Source organism: Seriola lalandi, unplaced genomic scaffold, assembly GCF_002814215.2.
Source record: "Seriola lalandi dorsalis isolate HSWRI2012SDOR001 ecotype SW California unplaced genomic scaffold, Sedor1 jcf7180002054883, whole genome shotgun sequence".
Taxonomy (NCBI): domain Eukaryota; kingdom Metazoa; phylum Chordata; class Actinopteri; order Carangiformes; family Carangidae; genus Seriola; species Seriola lalandi.
In genome coordinates this window covers 3318978-3343566 of record NW_019525658.1, presented here as the reverse complement: position 1 = coordinate 3343566, position 24589 = coordinate 3318978, and the positions used below count along the sequence as shown (strand labels likewise).

At 40.4% G+C, this 24589-nt stretch overlaps 1 protein-coding gene across 1 annotated transcript; it reads left to right on the top strand.

Annotated features, from left to right (window-relative positions):
- Positions 1-770: 770 nt before the first annotated feature.
- htra4 (HtrA serine peptidase 4) lies at positions 771-24108 on the top strand. Its single transcript, XM_023397698.2, is given in 10 exon segments — positions 771-1331; positions 13699-13798; positions 13892-14096; positions 17482-17676; positions 17797-17829; positions 18381-18495; positions 18588-18645; positions 19267-19362; positions 21006-21105; positions 21107-24108. Coding segments are annotated over 10 exon segments (1389 nt in total). The 5' UTR covers positions 771-910; the 3' UTR covers positions 21173-24108.
- Positions 24109-24589: the final 481 nt, after the last annotated feature.

Below are 24589 nucleotides of genomic sequence, written 5' to 3'. Positions count from 1 at the left end.
CATGAATGTGTGTCTGATTGGGTGAATGTGACTCATAGTGTAAAGTGCTTTGAGTGCTCGTTAAGACTAGAACAGCACTTTATAAACGCAGTCCATTTACAACTACGTGTGTGTGTGTGTGTGTTTGTCTGTGTGTATATATGTCACAAAATGTTTTAGACATTTCCCAAACATGTTGGTGAACAGAATGTGTGTTTTAAAGTGTTTAAAATGGTTAATACGCTTCTGGCAAAGTGAGTGTCATCCAGCAGAGACTTTCCCAAAGTTATCTTCATATTTAAAAGATGTGACGTCTTGCCAATACAGACTTTCCCTCTCTGTCTTTTCCAGTATAATAAGATGACTCTAACCACCTTCAGGACCTGTTCAATGGCACCATAGAGTGTTTGAAGGTGACATTGAATGTCAACTACTTCAATAAAAAACCCTTTAAGTGTTTTGTTTATCCAGGATGAAATAAAAGACCATTAAATGCAATAAAACCCATGTGAAAATTATAAATTGGACTTAAAAGAAAAAATTTTGCTCCACTTTCCATCACATGCATCTGTGTCTCTGATGAGTGGGAGGCAGAGACCACAGAAGGCCTACATCCCTTTGTGCTTCCTCAGAAAAAAAAAAGGGAAGAAAAAACATAATACTTGATGCAGCTGCATTCCATAGTGGTTACAAGGAGACACAGCCCAGAGGAACATGTAGGAGAATCCAGTGTCAGCATGCTGCTATAAAAAATAACTGGCCCTCATCCATGTCTTCAGGCTATGAGAACAGCAGCCATGAGATGGTCTATGTGTGGTGGTGTATACCTGGATGAACTCCATCAGTAGGTATCGAGCACAAGCAGCTGCTCATCACAGTCTCACGTACAGCGGACTGGAAGGGAAGACTGCTGTCAAGTGAATTTTGGGTCATGATGAAGTTTGTAGCGCACTTCATTCTCCTCACCTCCGCAGCTCACGCGGGGCTGCTGAGGAAAAGACAAACTTGTCCGCAGGTTTGCGATGCTTCTCAGTGCCGCGTCCCGCCGCAGGCTTGTTACTACGGACAGGTGAAGGACGGATGCGGCTGCTGCGTGGTGTGCGCGGCCGGTGAGGGTGAAACCTGCGGGAAGCGGAGCGGCCTCTCTTGCGGTGACGGGCTGCGGTGCGACTCTGTCCCCGGGATGGAGGGAGGCTTCCACAGCTCTTGCGTGTGCGTCTCCTCTGGGCCGGTGTGCGGGAGCGATGGCAGGACTTACCCCAGCATCTGCCGCCTGACAGCCGAGAACAGAAGAGCCGAGTTCGGTGAGACCCCCCCGGTCATTTTGATGCAGAGGGGTCGGTGTGATTCAGGTGAGCTGTGGGAGTAACCTTTTATCCCTCCCTCCCTCTCTCTCTCTCTCTCTCTCTCTCTCTCTCTCTCTCTCTCTCTCTCTCTCTCTCTCTCTCTCTCTTTCTGCACTAAAGAGAAACCTAAAAGCCCCTTCAGAAGAAACTACAATATACAGTGTGCCATGTGGGTAAGAGCTAGAGTTAAAATACTCAATTCATTCATTTTACTGCAATTTTATTCATTATACTTGTAAAACAGCTCCTTGCAGAATGAATCTGCTCAAAGTTTGTGTTTGATAAAAGTAAGAGATAGCCTAAAAAAACTTACTGTAATATTTAACATTTCTAACATCAGTTTTAGCAGTTAAAGGAATCATCTTAACCATTTAATGGTCCCAGGCAGTTACAGTAAAAACAGTGTGTATACAAGTGCAGTGCTGCACACTGCAAAAATGCCCAATGTCACCTATAAGTGAAAACCATTTATATTTATTTTGCTTGAAACAAGCACATTCGGCTGCACTGTATAATATCTTTTAAAATAAGACCTGATGTGGAGCCACCATCTTAAAATAAGATCATTATAAGATTAGTGCTGTAAGTGGGTTAATAAGACCTGTGCAGAAGAATCGCACCCAAGCCGTCTGAACATACAGTGTTTAAGTTGCTAACCATTTAGCCACCAAGCCAACTGACACAGCTGGGCACAGTGTTTACCTATAGTGAAATATCTCAACATCTACTGTATGGATTGGGGCGAAATATGTGCACAGACATTCATGATCCCCTGAGGATGAAGCTCACTGACTTGTGTTGATCTTGGACTTCTCATCCAGCGCCATCATCAGGTCAAGCATTTAAAGTTCAAGTGTTTGTCCAGTACGTTGGGTTTATGACTGAACATCTGCAAAACTAACAATGCTCCTTGCTGTTTGCTGTTCTTTATGGTTAGTACTACGTACTAGTACTACTACGCCAACACTTCGACATCAGTATTTAGCTCAATGCACCACTGTACGTACGGCCTCACCGGCCTGCTATGGCTGTACACGCTTAGTCTTGTTTATTAACAGTGTACACTGTGAAAATATCTCTATTCATTGACACCTTTGACCAATAATAGTTATTTAAGAGTTGTGCTGTAGATGTAGATATTTGTGGTTTCACCTGAAAGTGGTGTGAGGTTTAATGGTTATTGACACACTACATAGGTTTGTATTGTACTAGATGGTACCTAAAGCATCGAAAGCATTATTGTTCTCCCTGGAATTTGATAAGATGAATGATAAAATGAACTCGAACAAACAAAAGCCTAAATCTTGAAATGAGATGTGTTGTCCCACACAGTTAAGAATAAACCATCACACAAGCCAAAACATTAAAACTTGAAATAAGGTGTTTTTGTCTCGAAACCTCAGCGCTTGAAATAAGTGTGAAAGCAGACTTGAGATCCTGGAACATGTGTGTCACCTCCTGTCTAATTTAACATAATCCCAAGTGACATATAACGGCTAATTAATGCAAGGCAAGTGACATTTACTTTAATGGTTAAACAGCTCTGCGCAGTCACCACTAGAGTTTCTGCAGTACATACACTTGTTGCCATTAAAGTTAAAATCTTTTTTTTTTTAAATTAATTACACATGTACACATATGTACAACCCAACACACAGATTTATGCAAAACTCGACAGGATTGTGTTTATCTTTGAAGTGAAAAGAAGTAAAAACAAGCCCTAAAATCAAGCGGTGATTGTGGCTTGTACAAAAGTCTGTACTTACTTGATCCCTCCAACAAGCTTCAGCTTGTGTGTCTTGAAGTAGGTCATGGTGGATTTTGAGATCTGCTCTGGATCATTGGATCTGTTTCTTGACTGACTGCAGGGCATTTTGACCCAGAATGATCTGATCTTCAGCGGAATCCCTCCCATGATTCCTGTACCTCTGGCTGATACCATAAAGAGTAATATTTCTACACCCCCATGCTAAACAGGTGGCAAAGGGAGGTTACTGACTTAGTAGTGTGCCCAAACCATAATTACTGTTTTTCCATTTATTTTTATAGCTGTTTGCTGCAGGGGTTGTATTCACTTCTTCATTTCCAAAATCAACAAAATATGTTGCAGCAAATTTGACCGGACACATAACTGTAGGAAGCTAACATAATTAGGTTATAGTTATATAAAAATGATGGAGGAAGCCTTATTTTAAAGTGTTATAGATGTTTGTAACTAAAAAAATAAAATAAATAAATGGTTGTAAAAATGAGATGATGAAACATGAAAATGGGACAATAAGCTCAGTGAACAACAGGCCACAGAGGTGTGAACAGTGGGGGGGGGGGTTCATTGCTAGTAACTTAAACTGATGAAGCAGCAGGTACAAATGCTGATGATGGAAAAAACTCAATAACTAATGAGACATGAGGCTGAACAGTACAGAGAAATGTGGGCTCACTATTTAGCAAGCCCCTTTTTTTAAACACCTTATAAATAATTAATAAAGTGTTAACACGCTAATAAATAAACTAGTTATAAACCATTCATAAAAGGGGAGTGTTATTATAAAGTGGTACCAGTAATTCCTCCATACTTCAGTATAAACACCTGCTGTGATTTTAGTGATGTCGTCAGTGTCCACAACTGAAGATTATTGCCAGTATTTGCAGCGTCACCCTAGATTTATCTGATTAGTGTATTTTTCATTTTGAAATTTCTAAAAAAAATGATTTCTATGAGCAGATGTACGTTTGGAGACCCCACAGCACATTAGGTGACACATCTACTGCAAGTGGCGTTCAGCTGATGGATGATCCACAGTCATACAAGCTGGCATGACCATGGAGTGGAATTGAGAGGATAGTGAAAGTTACTATTTATCCTGCCATTGGGTTGCATACCGTTGATTTGTTAGTGGAGCTCTCTGACAGGCAAAAATACTTGGTGTTCTGCCAAAGTAGCTCTTGGCAATAGACAATGTCATTTGCATTTAAAGCTGTTTCTGCAGAGACAAGTCCATTTATGTAACTTTGTAAACACAGCATCAGTCAGAGAATGTGGTGACTTCTGGAGGGGGATCACGGGTTTACTGAGAGAGAGCACATGAGGAGAAACTCGGAGATATTAGAAACCGCGATGTCCTGAAGTGACACGGATGCACGAGTCCACGGCAGGTTGCATTTTAAATTAATCTCAGAAACACTCAAGCCTCCATGTCAAATTAAAAAATAAAGCTATCAGTGCAGCGAAGCGGTGGATCGTGGAACGTACTGTTCTATAATATAATCTTTGTTTTTGTGGAGAGGTTTGTTTGTGCTTGCATTTACTCCATGATCTCAGTGAAATTAACGTCCATGATAACACGCAGAAGTGCAATGATGTGACACAACCTGACAAATGAGATATAATGTGAGCAATCAAAATGTAGCACAGTCTTGACATATCAGAGGGAAAATGAAAATGACTCTTGAGTTTCTGTAGCATCGATTTCCACATCCAATAAGCTCATTATAATTTAATGAAAGATTCATAGCTGCTCTATGAATGTAAAGGCTTAGACTTACAATCAACTTAAAGACAGGAGAAGAGGGCCAATAGACGATCTGGTGTGGAAAAGTCATGTCAGATTTTATTTAGCCCTGTATCACACATCACAAATTTGTCTCAGGGGGTTTAACAGTGTTACAACACCCTCTGACCCCAGTCCCTTGAATTGGACGTGGAAAAACTCCCCAAAAAAACCCTTTTAACAGCAACAAATAGAAGAAACCTCAGAGAGGTTCTTCCAAGACAGACAGACACGCAATAGATGTCATGCGTACAGAAAACAATTAAACATTAATAAAGAATATGAACCAAGGACCTGAGCCACATGACCTCCTCTCTTCCTCATTTAAAACCTTGACCCAGTCTTTCCCGCTCTTATGTTGTGACCTCATGCTGGGGAAAAGGTCAGAATTATCAGGTTTTAATTGTCCAGTAAACCACTCTTCCAGGAGCGCTCTGTCCTCATCTGATAACGCCTTCCCGAATTTCTCCAACATTGGCTCGTCCATGTGAGCTCCAGCCAGTTCAAACAAATGTTAGCCCGTTATTTGTTGAAGTCCCACACATTATTGATACTTCCCAGGGAAATGCCTAAACAAGCACAGTTGTGAATTGCCTCTATCAGGATCCAGTATAAGGATGCATTGGAGCCCAGTCGACCCGTTTCCATCAATCAACAAGTTTTTACCACAGTGACAGAAAATCGGGACAAATTATTCAGATATAAACTTGAACAATCAAAAGTAAAGTGTCTTTCCGAACCCCAAATTAGCAACCTGACCAAAAATAAACTCTGCTGCTACTCGCCTCCATGACAAGTGTTGTGGTCCAAGAAGAAAACTTTGTTAAAACTGTCACATAAATTCTGCTTTCCTACTTCCAAGATGAACCAAACCCTGTCCTCCTTCTTCACCTGGCAACCATCTGAGGTGTCCAGTGTAATCAATCCAATACAATGATACTAGATTTCCTGGAGGTTCTAACTCAGCCAGGCGATGCCACAAAGTCCAGGGTAAAGGCCAATGGCTTTTAATCAGTCTTCCCTTCACCGTTTCCACCACCCAGGTTTTCATAACTTTTGAATGACCATTAATTTGAACACCTATTCTCCACCCAATTAAATCCATTCAGTAAACTCAGCTCATTTTCCTTGCCATTCAACTACCAACAAAACTGCACTCTTATCCCGGTTTACTTTTGAGATTTTACGCTAATGTGTAGCTTTTCAACATCGCCATCATCTGCTGTAGCCACCATGTTATCCACACAGGGTGAAAGATTATCGCTTAGGTTTACATCTCTTAATTCTTTTGTAATCTGACTGAACATAGGTTCAATGGCTCAGGAGTAAAGTATTCCACACATCGCACAACCTTTCTGAGTACTCCTCTTAACATTCATTCATTCACTCATGACAACAAAACCAGGGAAGAAACCAGATGCCTCAAAGGTGTTTGAAAGGTACTGTCAGGTATGAGAAACCAAGGGTCCAAAATGCAGACAGACAAAAGGGTTGGGTGGGGGGAAAAAAGGGTAATTTGATAAAGAAAACGAAACTTTAACTCAAGCAGAAAACCAAAAGTTCAAGGAGACAAAAGGGAAAAATGAACAGGAGATAAACATGAGCACAAACGACTGAACCAAGAACAGGATGAACTGATAGAGACAAAGGGGCAGACAGAGACTCAAATACACAAGGGAGGCGAGGGTAATAGAACACAGGTGAAACACATTGGGGTGGAGCAGACAATCTACAAGGAGGGAAACAGGACAAAGACAGGAAGTAGAATAACCACAACAGACACAAGGGAAGTAATACAAAATAAAACAGGAAATTAAACAAATGTCCAAAAGCTTAAATATAAATTGTCCTTCTGTGCAAACCGTGACAGGTATTGGTTCTTTTCTTGTTGAAGGGACATCAGACTGAACTTCAGATCCAGTGAGCTACAGATAAATAGTCTCAAATCATGTCTCATCTCTAGTCGATCTGCCAGAGATGCGATGTGACTGATCGATACCTATGACTCGCTCCGACACTTTTCTTAACTGGTTTGCCAAAACTTTCAAGAGGGTTTTCTGATCAGCACATAACGGACTCACTGGCCTCCTCTTCTCGATTTCTCCGGACCTCTCTCCGACAGCTGAGAGGTGTTCTGTCTCTTATGACCTCTAGTCCTCCTCTAATGTGGACCAAAAGGACCCTCTACTGCCTGAGCTCCGCCATCTTCCATGCTCAGTAACATCACCCAGTTCTTGCAGTGTCAGTGGAAGCTGCAGCTCTGCATCGTCCTGAGGCAAGTTGTCAAAAAAATTGCTGTGATATCAGCAAATCCTCGCTGGCAAAGAGCTTTGAGAAAAAATCCAAAGCTCCTTTTCTTATCTCAGTCGACTCGGTGAGATCACTGCCATCAACTGATCGAAGACAGACTTGGAGTGCGTGAAAATAGATCGCCTCGGTCTCCACTTCACTTCAATATCAGTCTATAGATCTTTCATTGATTTTGTGATCACTGTAAGAAGATTGAAATTGTATTTATTACTGTTGAATTTCTATTTTTCCAGAGATGTAAACTGAGATTTTGGATTTGGAAACTTTCAGTTTTTCCAAAAAAAAAGAAACATCCTCTGAAGTGGCTATCATTTATTAACACAATATTAAAATGCCAATATTATAATAATAATAATAATAATAATAATAATAATAATAATAATAATTACTTTATGTATATAGCACTTTTCAAAACAAACAGAGTTACAAAGTGCTGTACAAACATAAAAAAATAACAAAGCAATAAAAGACAGAGAAGAGAGGCAAAGTGTCAATTAGCAAGGCGAGTATAACAGGAAGAATTGTGTTAAAACAATGAAATCAATAAAGCAGACAAAAGAAAATAAAACCAAAAAGTAAAAGTAAAAACCAAAGATTAAAGCAATGAAACCATGCATTAAAAGCTGCTTTAACAAGTGTGTTTTTAGTAGTGTTTTAAACTGAGGCGACGACTCAGCACGCCTGATCTCCTCGGCCCGGGGCATTCCAAAGTCTGAGGGCTCTGATCCCCTCAGGTTTCCTTCAATTCATAAAGACATTTCCAATTAACAAGCAACGATCAGGAAAGCTTCCCGGACCCAAGAAGCAAGATTTAAATATTTGTTGAAAACGATAAAAATCTGTTCAGTTTCACCAAAGAAATGTAGTTGTCTCTAGTGTGGGCCCGTGAATACTGTGTAGCGTTACCGCACACATCAGTCAACTCATACGTCTCAGAAATAGGTTTCAAACTCCTTTATAGAGCATTAGTTTCTAAATGATTTCTGTCCAAATCATAAACATTACATTTAAAATCCACTCCTGCAATTAAATAATCTATTGAAGTACAAAATGAAAGTGTGCTTGCTTAGTTAAAGTAGATTTTTCATATCTGGTAATCAGTTGGCGTACAACCTCCTCAAACTCAAAAGACATTGCACTTACTGAACTCTTATGACTAATAACAATATCCCTATCCTGTTCTCTCTTCCACTCAGTATCATAATCAGTACTGCCAATTTTTCCTAAGAAAAAGCAATATCAATGCACGTTTTTAAAAGTTCATGATACACTCCTTTTTTTTTTTTAAACATCTCTTGATCCATTAAGATTTAAAGATGAAATTCTGAAACTACTCAGCCAAACTTAAGGGCATCACAAAGAAAAAAAACAAAACATGGAAAACATATTTTCGGCTGCTTGTTACTTCTTTGAAGTGATATTGATTTGCGCCTTCAACTTCTGCACCAATTTCCTCTCTGGTCTGCAGACTGTCAGCATCTCTCTGTCTCATCAGCCACTTAGCTGAATCAACGAACAACGATCGATTCAGGAAAAGAAAAGTCAACCACAACACATCCCTTCTTCCTTTAGTTAGCTCCAACAGAACTGCAGATTTGCTCAAGTCTAACGCCGTTACACTTCTGACCATGAGGAAAAAATGAACCAGTAGAGCCGTGGAAATCCTTTGAATCACTTTCTTGCACCTTTGCCTTTTCCTTTAAAGACATTTTGTTTGGTTTTGCCCCTTTAGTCTCTTTCCTTGTTTTTTCTCTTTGCACTTGAAAACAGTGTCATCATCCCGTCTTCTTTTCTCCCCGTCAGTTATTAGCTCATCACTGCTCATTTCCTCCTGCTTCTGCCCAATAGTGGCACACTCCCCCGTCCTGCCGCACGTCTGTGCCACGCTTCTGGGCCATTGTCTCCCTCTGCTCCCCTTCACTGTCTGCCTGACTCCCACCTTCTGCACCCCCTTCACCCCTCTGGCTTCCATGCCTTTTCTGGACAGCTGCACTTTAGGTTCTTTTCTTACCCACAACCAAAACACTTCATTGCTTCTGTCATTGCAAAATAGTGTTGTCGAAACCATCAACTCTCAATTTCATTACTATATTCAGTTCATCATTATCCTTAGACTCATGGACACTTGTCTCCTAAACGACACGATTGGAAACTGCACTTGGGCATTTTGCTCACCGCTGATAAATGGTGGTAAATTAGACGTTTTTTTTTTTTGCTGGATTAACAAAGAGAAAACTGTTACATAAGTATTTCTCAGAAATACCCTAACAACAGCACTCACTTTGTCAGTCAAATCTGCACAGTTAATCCAACCACTCCTCCAACCTGAACAACCACACAGGTCGTTTTTCTCAAACCTCTGATACGACTCATCAAAGTGTCTCCTGAGATAGTGCCCCTATGGCAGCAGCCGTTCCGGACCTTGGTTGTCATGGTTACAATAATAAACATGTGGACTGTACCGTTAGCGGTGTATCTACCTTTGTTGCCATGGTTACTATAATAACAGCAATGGTTTGGTTAGCTTTAGGAAAAGATGGTGATTTGGGTTAAAATAAGGACTACCTCAACATTAGACAATCTTTGTTGTCATGGTTACAATAATAGTAATGTGGTTCACTTTGTGCAACAACAGAAAATTAATAGTTTTACTTGGGATCATACTCTCCTGTGTCGTATTCCTGTGTTTTGTTAATCCATCCATCCACCACAACCTCCTGCTGACGTGGACATGGGGACAGTCTCCATAAACGTTCGTATCCAACAACATCCCCTATCACCAAATTACACTCCTCTACCGAGTATTCCACGCTGACCGGTAATTTGATACCATGCTAAAACCTCAGACCCATCGTTAACACCAGCCATGATACCAAACCAAGCGCTGGATGCTGCCGTATAAAGCCACGATCAGCCACCACGGGACACCTGGAGTGCTTAAGAAAACTTGTGTGACCAGTGAGACACTGTGAGAGTCACCAGTGAGAATTATACACAAAGCCAAACTTTCAGAGGAGATGCACATCCTCTCACCGACACACTCCCCCCTCCCTCAGCAAACAAACACTATGCGGGAGAGGGAGAGGCACACAGCATGGACGAGTGAAGCGGCGGTTATCAGAAAGTTTACAGTAATCTGGTTGGCAGGGGAGAGTGGAGAGCAGGAGAAATATATTGCTCAAGCTGCGGGCAGAGCGTGCCTGTAATTCAGAACACACTCGTACCGATGTTGGTAGAAGACCTGCCACTTTAGACTGTTGCTCCTGCAGGCGTGCTTCAGGGCACGTGTTTCTTCACGCAACCAAAGCGTCGACCTCTTTGACTGTCAAGTTAGAGGTGCAACTGAATCAAAGAGACTAGAACTGTACACTGTACACTGGTACAATTTTCAGGGTCAGGGTCTGTCGCTACAGTTATAGGAGCCAGGGCCACCTGTAATCACTCAACAGGAGCAGTTAAATTTGACAGACCCTTGGGTGAAGAGGTAAATACATCAGCAGCAACATTACAAAGACAGGCTAGTATCACTTCAAATTTGAGAAGGTTGTGATCTGGAAATGGATGTGATGTGTGTGAGTCATATGAAAGTGTAGTTGCTTAGTTAAAGTAGATTTTTCATATCTGGTAATCAGTTGAAGTCACCTCGCTCATAGGCTACAACCTCCTCAAACTCAAAAGACACTGGCAAAGGAAAATAGAGTATCCACTCCTGCACTTACTGTACTCGTATGACTCATAACAATCTCCCTATCCCTATCCTGCACTACATTTATTTGAAAGCTTTAGTTAAACAAGCAAGATACTGTAAGGACTGTTAGTTCACTGAAGCACATGACTACACTGTACTGGGTTCATTTTTCACCCCTGAAAAAAAATCTACCTCCCCAATTGTCATTTTCAGAATTCAGACACTTTTAACTCTTTTAACTCTTGTTAAAAGTAATATCCAGTTTGAAGGTTAAATTGAAAATAGACTTGTAGATTACGGCAACAACCCCACATTCTTTGGTAGCCAGAGCAACATGGGCGTTGGGATACTCAGGTGGGGAAGCTTCATTTAGTGGTAAGAAAACATTTGGTTGCGGTTATGTTTGACATAAACCAATCATATCCCGATTTATCTGAAAGGCATTTGTAGATAATGACCTGATATTCAGGGGTCTTGTTGAGGTTGAACTTTTCAGTAACTGGCCGAACTCTAGATAGATAGTAGATAGCAGTAGTAGATTTATTGGAATGAGACATCTTGTAGAAGTAGTGGAAGATTGTGGTGGCTACACTTGTTTTGAAGGATTTGATCGGGTGTTTTGTGGTACACTTCACCACCACCAGCTGTACGGATGCTAATTAGTTAGCACACAGTGAGTAGCCGAAGATAAGTAACATTTTAGGAGTAGATATTAAGGAGAATGGAGAGATTAAACAGGAACGAGTAGGAGGAGGACCAGAAAGCAGCTGTTGGTATGACGGACAATCACGATATGCGTTACAGGAAGCTTGGAGGATCTGAGGGACAGTGGCTGGTGCATATGCCGAAGAGCTGATTAGGAGATTGAGAACAGATGTGCAGGTGGGAGTAATTGCTGAAGATGGGAAACTCTGAGGACAACTGCAGGGCAGAGAGGCTGTGAACAGACAGGGAGGTGTAATGACTGGCAAACTGACAACAGAGTACACTGACTCAGCATTGCACTCACGATGGACAGTTTAAAAGTTTCAAAACCAGAGATCTTTTTTTTTTTTTACTCCATGCAAACATCCTCCTTGAAAAAACCTGGCACAATTACCCACAATGCAGCTCAGATTCAGGGCACATGGTCTGTGAAGGTGTGGCACTTCGCAACTGTCGTAGACCACAAAGGTCAAACTGAAATGAGACGGTCTGGCCTACAGAGAATTTTTGCATTGTGTCTTCAGCTGTATCCGCCCTTACCGTTGTTTCGCATGGCACTGCTCTTGCCATGTAGCAACCCTTGACAACCTCGACATGTAACTTTTTTTTTACAAAAACTGGCGGTTTTAAGGCCCTTGGGTTTAGCAGTTGTTAGCCGTTGGACTGAGCTGAAACCCAATACTTACATTTAAAAGAATTAACCTCAGGCTCTCTGTCGGTGTTGTTTGCTGCATTATTTTCATTACCGGCCGGCGTGTAATGAATCTTGGGATAGGTTGGGACAAGATGGATCCACCCATTGGAGCCCATGAAAAGAAGGCCACATTTGAAGGAGCCTTGGAAATGGGACAGACTGGTGACACCACTGTGATGCAGTCGGTCCTCAAATGCAGGCTCTGATGGATGCAGCCCCTGAATTGGGAAACAGCTTGTGTGTGTGTGTGTGTGTGTGTGTGTGTGTGTGTGTGTGTGTGTGTAATGCTATTTGCAGCTAATGTGGCCCTGAGTCACTAGCCCCAAGCAGAGATGAAGAGCGGGTTGCTCAGCTCTCTAACTCTTTCTTCTTCCTTTCTCAGCACACTCCCAGATCATTTTCATTTGCAAATTTGAAGCTTTCAGCCTCAAAGAATGCTGACTCAAGTGACATCACTTGAGGACACAGCTCCCCCTAGACATAACAATACAACTTTTTTTGCAGTATACAGTATACTCCAATGACATTTTATGAAGTTTTTTGATGTGTACAATCTGTGGTGTTCCCCTTTAAGATCTCATTGTGGCCATGAAGGCATTGAGGCTGTATGCCAGCAGTGCTGTAAGCTAAATGCTAACATCAGCAACCTGCTGGTGGCACTAGATGAATGATCAGATCAAGTCATTAAGTCATCATAGTCTGGGGACAGTAAACATCTGTACCAATTTTTTTCCAATCCTTCCAACAGTATGTATGAATAAATAAATGTATGATGTTTTTATGAGTATGTACAATTACGCTCAGCTCACATGGGTTTGTAATCATATAAACCAGATCCAAAAGGCTGCGTAACAAAATGTCTGAACAACTATTGGATGGATTACCATGAAATTTGGTCCAAACATTCATGTTCCTCTCAGGTTAAACTGGTTTTCATCTAGTGTACATCAGGTAAAAATTTTACTTTGGTTCGTGACGAAATACCTGCAAAAATAATGAAACACCCATCAGTCTCATCTAATTAGCGAATGTTAGCATGCTGACACACTAAGCTAAGATGGTTAACATGCATGTTAGTATTCTGAAGTATTTATCTTAACTACAGCTTTCAAGAGCTTTCTATCCTTTAAATCTGTAAAGTTTTATTTTAAAATAAAAACTTACAAAACACCATAGTCAAACTCATGTTGTCAGATAGGATGGCTTTCTGCATAATTGGGTTACTTTCTATTAAGCAGGTAAAAATTATTTTGGGCGCATTGTGATTAACAACCAACAAGTCAGCAGGAGCTCTGGAGACCATGAGTGTTTGTATAAACTTCCATGGTAATACATAATCGTTGAGTTAACACTGACATCCCTGCTAGTGTTTTCTGATTGTATAAACTGTCTTAATCTTTCATCTAGTATCTTTTATCCTCAAAGGAATGCAACATCCAGGAAGTATGCGCTACAAGTTTAACTTCATTGCAGATGTAGTGGATAAGATTATGCCTGCTGTTGTTCATCTGGAGCTTTTCCAAAGGTAAAACTACGTGGAGAAAATAAAATGAAAAGGGTCATTGTCAACGATCGAGTTCCTGCAGGTGCAATCATCTTTTGCCTTTTCTCATGCCAGAGTGCCATTTTCTAGCGATGAGCTCTCCGTGTCAAGTGGCTCTGGGTTTGTAGTGTCAGAGGATGGCTGGATCATCACCAACGCACACGTGCTCACCAACAAGCAGAGGATAATAGTGGAGCTGAGAAGTGGTATCCAATACAACGCTGTAGTCAAGGACATGGACCAGAAGATGGACATCGCACTTATCAAGATCGAACCAGATGTGAGTGCTCATTGTTTCCCATCAGCTTCCCAAGGGCCTTAGACTAAATTCATTCCTGTGCTGTCCTCTGGCCTGCCAGCTTGTCATCAGTGGCTAACATCAAAGAATATTAATCTTGCACACAAAGTGGGGCGATGGGGAAATTTGAGGGAGAAAGTCATCAGGGGCCTTTGCCCGCAAAATTAGGCTCTATTCCTTTACATGGGCAGTTCGTCATCTGATTTCCTCTGGGTGGTATTTGGTCATGTCTAGTAAATTCAAAGCTTAAGCAATTTTTTTTGTATATTTGCAAGTGCTGTTCTAAATAAAACATGTCAGCTCAGACATGCTCTCACACAACCAGCTGCTTCGTAGACGGGACTCTGCTCCCAAACCATTTCAGTGAGACTCCACTCAGCATGAAGCATGATTAACATTTTTTAGTACTGATCTGAATACCAGAATACCTCAAGATCACATGAACTGCACTTGAATGGGAGTAAATGAGATAAGTCTCTGTATTTGACTGATGTAAAGGTGAAGAGATCTGTCTTTAAACTACTGAGAGGTGGGGACAGCTGTACAATGCTATATCTCTCTATATTACATTCCTTGTAGAAGGAGTTGTAAAACTTACCTAAAAGGCAAATTTGTCGTGACATAAGGCTCCATGCCCCGGGAGATGTGGCTATAAATTCAGCTGAGCATTACAAACCACCCCAGAGATAAATGGCCTCAGCCTGGAATAAGAGAAGGCAGGCAGAAACGAGCTAAGGCTTAGTTTAGCTTGGTTTATACTCACCATATCCTCCATGTTAATATCACATAGATTAAAAGCTTATAAAAGAAACAAACCCTCATTTCCAGTGTAGGAAATTATGATACCAGAGAAATCAAGAGCAAGGCGTTAACTTAGTGACTTTAGGTACCTATTAATGATGTTGATCAAATTGTTAATAACTAAAGACTTTACTTGAAAATTATATAAGATTCAGGAAAATGGTCAGGTTCATAAGGATACTTCCTGTTATGGGAGAAACTAACTGACAGTTAATTTTCACAGTCATTTCTGAGAGGCAGAGTTGTTGGAAGTGATAATTTTATTGATGGTGATGAGTACTATGGCCACATTAGAAAAAAAATAGATTTTAAGAATAAAGTGATAATATTTTGAGGATCAAGATTAAAATTTATAAGAAAAAATGTCTGTCTTTACAAAAATTGACTGTAAATAAAGATGGACGTAGCCTCTGTGATGTCACTCACAGGTTTCTGAAGAGCAGTTATGAAGCTGCCTCGCTATCGCCATCCTGGCAGTGCCTGACTCCGCCCCTAATTCCCTGCTAATCCAAAAATGAGCAAAGCGGTGGGGCGTCTGGAGCTGAGACTTCACCGAATGGCGGTTTGTGGCGGATATGCTCACTCACCTGTCAATCAAAGGGGCCACACCCTCAATTATGGAGAACTTTAAGCCTCAATAAAATGTAAACAGAAGAGTTATATAAAATTTTACCCCCGTACAGTTGTCATGAAGGAGGAAATTAGCCGTAGAGACTAAAACTGTTGCCTGTACCAGGTTGTAAACATATTTATTTCTGGTGTAAAGTAGGACATTTTAACATGGGAGTCTATGGAGATCACTGTTGGAGCCAGCCTCTAGTGATCATTAGAGGAACTGTGGTTATTTGCACTTCCGTGTTGGCTTAATTTTTCAGCCTAGGAGGTTGCTGCTTGGGTAATATTATAAGCAGGTAATATGAGATGTAGAAAGTGAGAAAGTAGAAAGTAGAAAAATCTCAAAAGCAGTCTGTCAGGTTTTAAATGTAAAATGAGTGACAACCTAAAGGTACAGGTTTCTTTAAGCTTCTTGTAAGAGACTTTAGGATACTCAAATGAAAATTAAACCAGTTATACCATGAATGAGTCAATCATCAGGTGTTTTATAAAGCAGCAGCTGGATCACGCCAGGGACTTGGTCTCCTCCAGACAGCTGAGCCAAAGACTCCAGTCATGGCTTCGTAACGTGATTACATCTCAGTGGGCTTTATATAAATGATACGAAAGGCTGCCAGAATCAAGTGTCATACAGTAGTCTGTAACCCATCTCCTACCAAAGGTCAGACACTTTGTAACCATCCAATATCCTCAAAGAGGTTTTATGGTGGTATAATAACAAGAGCACAGACAGTCCTCAATCACACAAGCAGAGTTTGCTTGTCAGGAAAACATTTGTGTTTTTACAAAAGAAGCCAAGGTCTCTTTCCAGAGCTTTCAACAACATCCCATGGCCAGTTTGCACAGTTGTCATGGAGATGGATGCTGGTATGCAGCTATGATTCCAATGTACTTATAGGACATTTTGGCTTAAAAGTTAAGAATTGTTTGCCCTAGAAAGAATAGTTTCTAAAGTCCACAAGGTCCAGTTTCTAGCTTTTTCCAGAGTTGTCACTGTATCACATGGTCTTCAACAACAAAGTTATTTTCAGCATGTCATCAAACAACGTATGCAGTCAGTGTTTTCTAAATGGTAAATGGACAGCGTTTATACAGCACTCTTCTTGTCTTAACAACACCTCAAAGTGCTTAACACTCACACACACATTCATACAGCACTTTTCTTTCCTTTCTTTCTTCTACCCACATAGTCTTTTCTACCCACACAGTCCTTTCTACACACACATTCTCACACCGAGGATACATCAGCGGTTCAGTATCTTGGCCGAGGACACTTTGAAATGTGGACTGGGATCGACCCACTTTACCTCCTGAACCACAGCCATCCCAGACATGCTACAGTCTATAGACATGCTAGCAGCTCTGTCAGGCTGTACTTAGGCAAAGTGGTGCTTTGAATCAAATGCTAATGCAAAAATGCTAACTTCCTCACAATGACAATACTAACATGCTGATGGTACCATGTTCACCATCTAGGTTTATGACATTTGCTAATCAGCACTTCTTTTTTTGGCTGAACTAATATATTTGATTGATCTCAACATTCCTTGAATTGTTGATGATTATATTGCTGCACTGTATCTGACATTATTCCTGCAGCAAGATCATAAAGCTGTAAACAGGGCTCCTATCTATTGACGATATGTGTAGATTATATTATATTGAACAAAATGTGTGCATATCATAAAAGTGAGCTTTCTTCATCAGAAGCCCTCTGTAATTCCTTAGTTCTGTCTTAGCGACTATCAAGCCTCGGGTCAGCTTGTATACAATCTATACCAACCCATAGTTACTCGGTCTAGAGAGGCTAGTTATCCTGCGGATTTTAAATAAACTTACAAAACCCGGGGTCAGCTAATGAAAGAGATATTGACCTTATTTCTCCCAGCATGTGTTAATGTTTATTCTAATCCTTCTCTGTGGGTCGTCCTGTCTTTGCGCCTCGGTGCAGACCCCCCTGCCTGTGCTGCGTCTCGGCCAGTCCTCAGACCTGCGTCCCGGCGAGTTTGTGGTTGCGGTGGGAAGCCCTTTCTCCCTGCAGAGCACCGTCACCACCGGCATTATCAGCACAGTCCAGCGCAACGGCCGGGAGCTGGGCCTCCAGGACTCTAACATGGACTACATCCAAACTGACGCCATGATTAATGTCAGTGACAAAAAATAAAAAAATAAAAAACCCTTCTTGGTTCTGCATGTGAACTATTTATAGCCAGCCTTTTGCTCCAAATTAACAATGACATGTTTTTGTTTCTGTGCTGATTCACAGTACGGCAACTCCGGTGGACCACTTGTCAACTTGGTAAGAGGATTTCTAGTGCTGTATCATGTGTAAAGAGATAATATCATTCCATTTGCATATTTGTTATGCTTTCTGCTATACAGCCGATCTTTCTTGTTTTATTTATGACAGTGAGGACTAAGGTCGTGATTTTGTTTTATTTAATACCCAAAGCCTCCAGTCTGCCTCCTCGGGATCAAGTTTAAGCCTCCCTCACAGTATTTTAGGACAGGACCTGATTATGGAGGCCTTTGCATTGTTATTGTGGAATAAAGTCACTCAGATTGTACATTCATTTATCAAGGTTGATGCCTCCAGCTTCCTTTCCCCAAAAATGTTCTTGCCACAGGAGAAGAGTTTCCATGCGGATGGTACATTTTATAAACCGTTCTTCATTGTAAAAACACACACAAGTTGCTACAATAACCAAAACTTTAATAGATGTTATGTGAATTGGGAGAGAAAGAGACAGTCTCACTGCTGTTCTCTTTCTCCACATAGCGAAGCTATGAAATCAATGAAACACTTAAGATGGCAATCTCATGGCTGTCTTTCCTCTCTGTGTTTAACAGGATGGAGATGTAATTGGCATAAACACTCTGAAAGTGGCAGCAGGAATCTCTTTTGCCATTCCTGCGGACAAAATACACCAGTTCCTCGCTGAATCCCACAGCAGACAAGTCAACGGTGAGCAGGACCTTAAGTTGGCGTTGCTGACTATCATCTCAATCATTTTTTCGGTCAATCATTTATTAATTTGTTCATTGCTTTGGTTTTAGGAAATGCGCAGGAAAAAAAGAAGTACATAGGTGTCCGGATGCTGCAGCTCTCACCATCGTGAGTAAACATCAACGTAACTCATTTCTTCATTTCCTCATTTCCAAAATACCTCATGTTGATTTTAGGAAGACATCTCTAGCAGCTCTGTGAGGCAGTACCAAGGATGCAATGTAACAACTGGACACCAGACTCCAAGATGGCATCCATTCATAGAATTCATTAAAAATGAAATCGACAACACAATAAAGTGCGAAAAGTGAAGCGGTCTGAATACTTTCTGAAGCCTGTGATGCTTTGCAATATACAACATTATCCCTTTTAGAAGTTTAAAGAAACTTTGCACATGATGCACAGTATGGGCTAATCAGAAAATTACATTCCATTTATTATTCTCAGTCCTACAGTTACACATGCATGTGGTGTGTAATATGTTACTTACAGTACCTTTCTAATAATGATTATCACACATGTTGTGACGCTTTATAGACGTAAACTGAAATCTGAAATGCTTTTAAAATTAGGAACCATGTAAGCAATACAATCGCAATACATACAATATGTGGCTGAGTGATTTTTCAGTTGGCACGTGTCTTGTTGAACATAATTATGATCTAATTTTAGTTGGAAAAGACTGTTTCAAGTTTGTCTTCTCCATCTTCATGTCCACTTTATGTCCAGTTTGATCCGAGATCTCAGGGAGCGCGAGGGTGAATTTCCAGACGTGAGCTCAGGAGTTTATGTTTATGAGGTAATACCTGGAGGAGCTGCATCCAGGTAAGAGTGAATACCTGGTCTCTATTACTATGAGGTGTGCAATTCAGCTCGCAATTTCACAAGTAGAGTAAAATATAACATGTTTGCCTGACTGACTGCTCAGTACCAAGTAGCAGTCAGACAAAATAGAAATAGAAATGTAAACCATTTTTTTGTCTTTGTACAAAATATACAACAGAATTAGGAGTGCTACTCCTGATCAGTGCAAACAGAAACACAAGTTTGGACGGACAAAAAAAGAATATTGCATTTAAAATACAATAAATACTTTAAAAGAAATAGAAAAGTGCTTTGCTGAGTAAGCTGTTAGTTACAGTGAATATTAAAATAACGATACTTAAAATAGCTCAGCAGATGACGGCAATCCTCATATCATTATATACATAAATGGAATTTAGAGTTGTGATAGCTCAGGGAACGAAACTGTTCTTCAGTCTGGTAGTCCAGCTAACAGCTATCTGATAAACACAGTGAAGCATTTAGCAGCTGAAAAGCCAAATAGTTTTCAGCAGTTGGGCTGAAAAGACTGATGTCTTAAAAAGTTGTTATTGTGAAAGTGTAGCATTATGCAAGAAGTAGCATTAGCATTTAGCTGGAGTTGTGTCTCTAATGAATGGGAAGAGCAGAGTACTGTGGGTTCATTACTAAGAGCAACGGCTTTCACATTGCAAATTATTCATTTGATCCATCAATAAAAAATATTAACTAGTGCAGCTTTAATATAATTTTTACACTGGATTTAAGTAGTCTATGTTCTACATATAGTGCTGCAGAGACTTTCCTGCCCCAGGAGGAATATTGAGGAGTGAAAAATGAATCTGATCAGGTTCTCATATTTCTTTTGCAGCATCATTTTTAGCCTTAAAAAAAAGGTCCAACCCAAACGGACACGCATGTAATTATTCACCAATGTCAATCTAAAATGTTCTTACCTTGTTAAAAGATTAAATATGTGTTTTGTTCCCATTGGTGTGAGTTTCAAAGTAAGACACCACACCAGTGAGTTACTGGATATAACCTGTATGCTGTACAGTAAGAGGCACGATGGTTTTACAAAATGCAACAGCTGTGCAGTGAACAGGCATGTGGAGGCCTCTGGAATAAGAGCATCCCTGCATTTCTCAAGGCTGCACTGTGTAACCGTGGTCTGGTTGCTCATTATAACTGCGCTTCCCACAGGCAAAGCTTTCACATCTTGGTGAAGACCAAGAGAAAGACGACTCTTTAGACTCTCAACATTCTAAGTAGTCCAGCGCCGCCTCATGTAACATTGAAGCCTGAAGCTTTGAACAGCATGCAGCAGCAGTCTATAATGACAGTGCTGAATTGTTTGCTATAGTACTCCTCGCTATTGTCTGAATGTAATCTTCTCTACAGTCTTGCGCTTTGTCAATCAGTCTGCATAAAACCATGAGTGAAAGCAATTGCCTCAAATTTAAATGTCATGCAGTGCCCTGCATCATAAAGCCCTCACCTCACCGTTTATTTACTTTGTCTTTTAAGGGGGAAGGCGCCTGACACAGGAACAAACTTGTCTAAAGGTCATTGTTGTTTTCCTTAGGGTATATACCTACCCAGCTGGGTTGGGTCTGTTTTAGTAAGGCTTACTTTGTGACTCAGGTATGGCGTTGTTTTCTCTGCAGCGCTGGCATGATAAATCACGACGTCATCGTTGGCATCAACGGGCAGCCCGTTCACACAACGCAGGAAGTGAGCCAAGCCGTCCAGAGCAGCGCCGTGCTTTTCAGTGGTGGTGAGACGAAAGACGAGGGACGTTACACTAACTGTCACTCCTGAGGAGACGGACTGAAATCAACGGTTTTATAAACGAAAAAAAGACATGTACTTTTATACAGTGTACCACTGAACTGGTAAAAAACACCTGTGGATCTATCTTATGGTTACAAGAGTTCAAAGGAGACTGAACACCAGGAAGATGTAAACACCTCACTTAGTCAGTTCCTCAGAATTAATAAGGAAGGGCCGCCCCTTTTAAGCAAATGTGACCAATCACGGAGGAGGAAATCATCACAGGTAAAGATACATACAGACCAACAAGACACATTATGTTCTGATTGACAAAGGCGACCACCCCAGGGATCACAAACTACTATTCAGCTATTTTACAATGCCCATACATACACCCTGTGTTTATAGAAAGGAAATGAAGGAAACTAATGACGGAAATAAAATTAGATAAAGCAGGTGTGTGTTAATAAACTGCATCATTTGTACAAAATAACTCCAGGGATACATTGTACAGTCCGGTGGTTACATCATAAACTGCTGGTTAGAAGGTTGCTTACCCTGAGGCAGTGAGAGGATTCTCCCAGAAACCTCCCACATGGGTGAGTTTCTGTATTAAGATATATGCCAAAAATGACCTCAAGAACCTCAGTATATTGGCGAGACATGGTGATGATGATATCGTGAACAGAATATAAATCTTGCCATAATTCGGTCTTATATAATATTTGACTTGGCATTATGATTGCAGGTCAGATGAGTGTTTCACCCTGTGAAAAGGACCAGTCTCTCTGTTCATGACTCAACAGGTCTAAATCACTCGTGAATTTTTGTTCGTACAAATTCTCTTAAGTCATTCGTACGTGCCAATGAAAGACAAATCTGAGTGGTTCTTGCATGAGGCCTGTTGTTCCTGGAAGGAGATGGTGTAGTTTAATGTTTAAGCTCAGTTTCTCAGTATTGGGGTGGAATTACAAAAGCCAGAGATACAAACAAAACCGATGCTGATACTTCAGTCAGTAGTCACCTGTAGTACATTGTGTACTCAGTATACTCACTGGCGTTGTGTGTGAATTTCAACAACAAGTAGTGTTGCCCCAAATGAAAAACCACGCCTTTGTGCACTCAATGGAAATGACAACAGGTGATAGGATTGTCACCCACCGTGCGGGTGTCTTTGTTAGCTTTACTTCAAAATAAACTTTATTTTTGGTGTCTGATATTGTTATTGTTATTATTATTATGTAATTTTTTCTCATTGCCTGCTTGTGTCATTATGTTAGCACATTTGACGTACTATAGTTTGCATATGTTTCATCCCTCCAGTAATATCTAATTTTGTGTTATTATATGTATATATATATATATTCCTGTGTGTGCCTCCTGTGTCATGCGACATCAGTGCCAATAAAGTGTCCTTCTTCAGTCGCCATTTTCACAAGTTCGAAAATACATTGATGGCCCCTCCCCTTCTGCTACGTAGCCGAGACGGCGTGCGTTGAGGGTGAGAAGTGTCCATTGTTTTACACGCAACTTTTTGACAGTTTTGAGTGATCATCCAGGAGCTTAAAGTGCACTGCCTGTTGCCATACTTGTCAATGTGAATGCACTTAAGCACTCAAAAATAGCAAGTGTGGGTATAAGTATGTGAATTTAGACACTTAACTATCTGCATTGTTAAATACAATTAGCGGTGAGTTAAAAGCAAAAGTTAACTGTGTGGTTGACATGTTAAGTGCTGTGTGACTTTTTTTAATAATGACTTTAGTAATTGGAGGATGTGAGTTGGGGCTGGTTTCACAAAGATATGTCAGACTGGTCTGTAGTGTCTTCATTCTGCTCACAGATCAGTTCAATGCAAGTGAGACTGTTTCACGATAATACTGAATAATTTCAAGCCAAAAACATCCACCTTACTCCCAGTCTCATTCATGACTAAGACCAATGTTACCATGGTAACAATCAATGACACCTGTGCTGACCACCAGCACCCAACAACAAAAAGCAGGAAAACATGGCTCATAATTTGTGGTTGGCTAACGTTGTCATGGAGAGAGAAAGGAGAAGGGAAAGAGCTTTTAGAGAAAGCATATTTTTCTAAATTAGATTTTGCTTTTCATTGTTTCACTCTTTGCTGAACTCACAAAGTAAAACGTCCGTGTAATTGTTGAATTGTTCCAAAAGACAAACATTTTCTGCTCGGGTAAATGGAGCTCAGTGGTTGGATGCGGTCTGAAATTACCCAGAATTCATTGCACCACAGTCAGGCTTAAGATAGTCGAACTACTGTTCTGTCAATACCTGCTTTGTGCAGCGGATGAATTTAGATGTCTATCTGAAGTCTGACTTTTTGTTAGACACAGTCAGTGGATCTTTGTGAAACCGGCCCCCGGGACTTTGTATTATCATTCCAATCACAGTACCAATGGTTTGTGTTCAAGACTGATGAAGTTTGTGCATATTTACATTTACAGAAAACATTACACACACGGTTTTACTGCATAACAGATGGTGAAGGTTATTTTATAGACCTGATTAATTAAATTTTAGACTCATAATATCAAAGTTTAAGGTAACTTCATGTGTACATGGAGAACTTAAACAACCAAGACTATAGCAAGATCTAAGTGCAGTATGTCAGTCCACAAACTTTCTGCATATACAGAATCTTTCTTCAATATATGGCCTGTTTTCATTCTTCAGTCTTTCATTGACATTTTACCCACAAACCCACCAGCCACAGCCAATTACCTCTAATCAGAGAATTCAGAGAACACACTGTTCCAGGTACTTTTTATTTAATGACTGTGAACACTTATAAATACACGAGACACTTTGGATTCCTTCTCACCATTGTAACACGTGTAGCTTTGATTAAAAAGTTGAAGAGCACAGCTAAGACTTCCTTCTTTTTTATTCCCGGAGAAACATGTCAACTAAGAATTTTATTTGCAAAACAAACATTGTCAAATAAACATAATAGACTCAAAGAAATATATTCCTCTAACGCTCCCAGGAACAAATCTGACTCAACAGCATACAAAACAAATAAATAAATAGAACAGTGGATTAAAGCTAAAGAATATAAAATCAAGCTTCTGCTGTGGCAGATCGATATTATATACAGTATCTTACAAAGCCAGAACATTACAGTTTAGAAACAGGCATTAACACAGCGTGTTATATAGTCATCGTAGGCCGATTCTGCACAATTCTGGTTTAGGCTGAAGAAGGAATTACAGCAAAAGAAAAAAATACATTCAGATTAAAGAGAACACCTTGCACATGGATGTTTGTTACGGGAGTGTAAGACAGCAGATACATTTCCATTTTGTGAATTAGCAGAACAATAATATGTAAAGCCCTGTTTCAATGCTTCCCTCTACAAAAGATGTTGAGCCACCAGAAAATATATAGCCTGCTAAAAGCATATTGCTGCTGCTACTGCGGGATGAGAACAGTTGACTCTCATGTCTTCTTT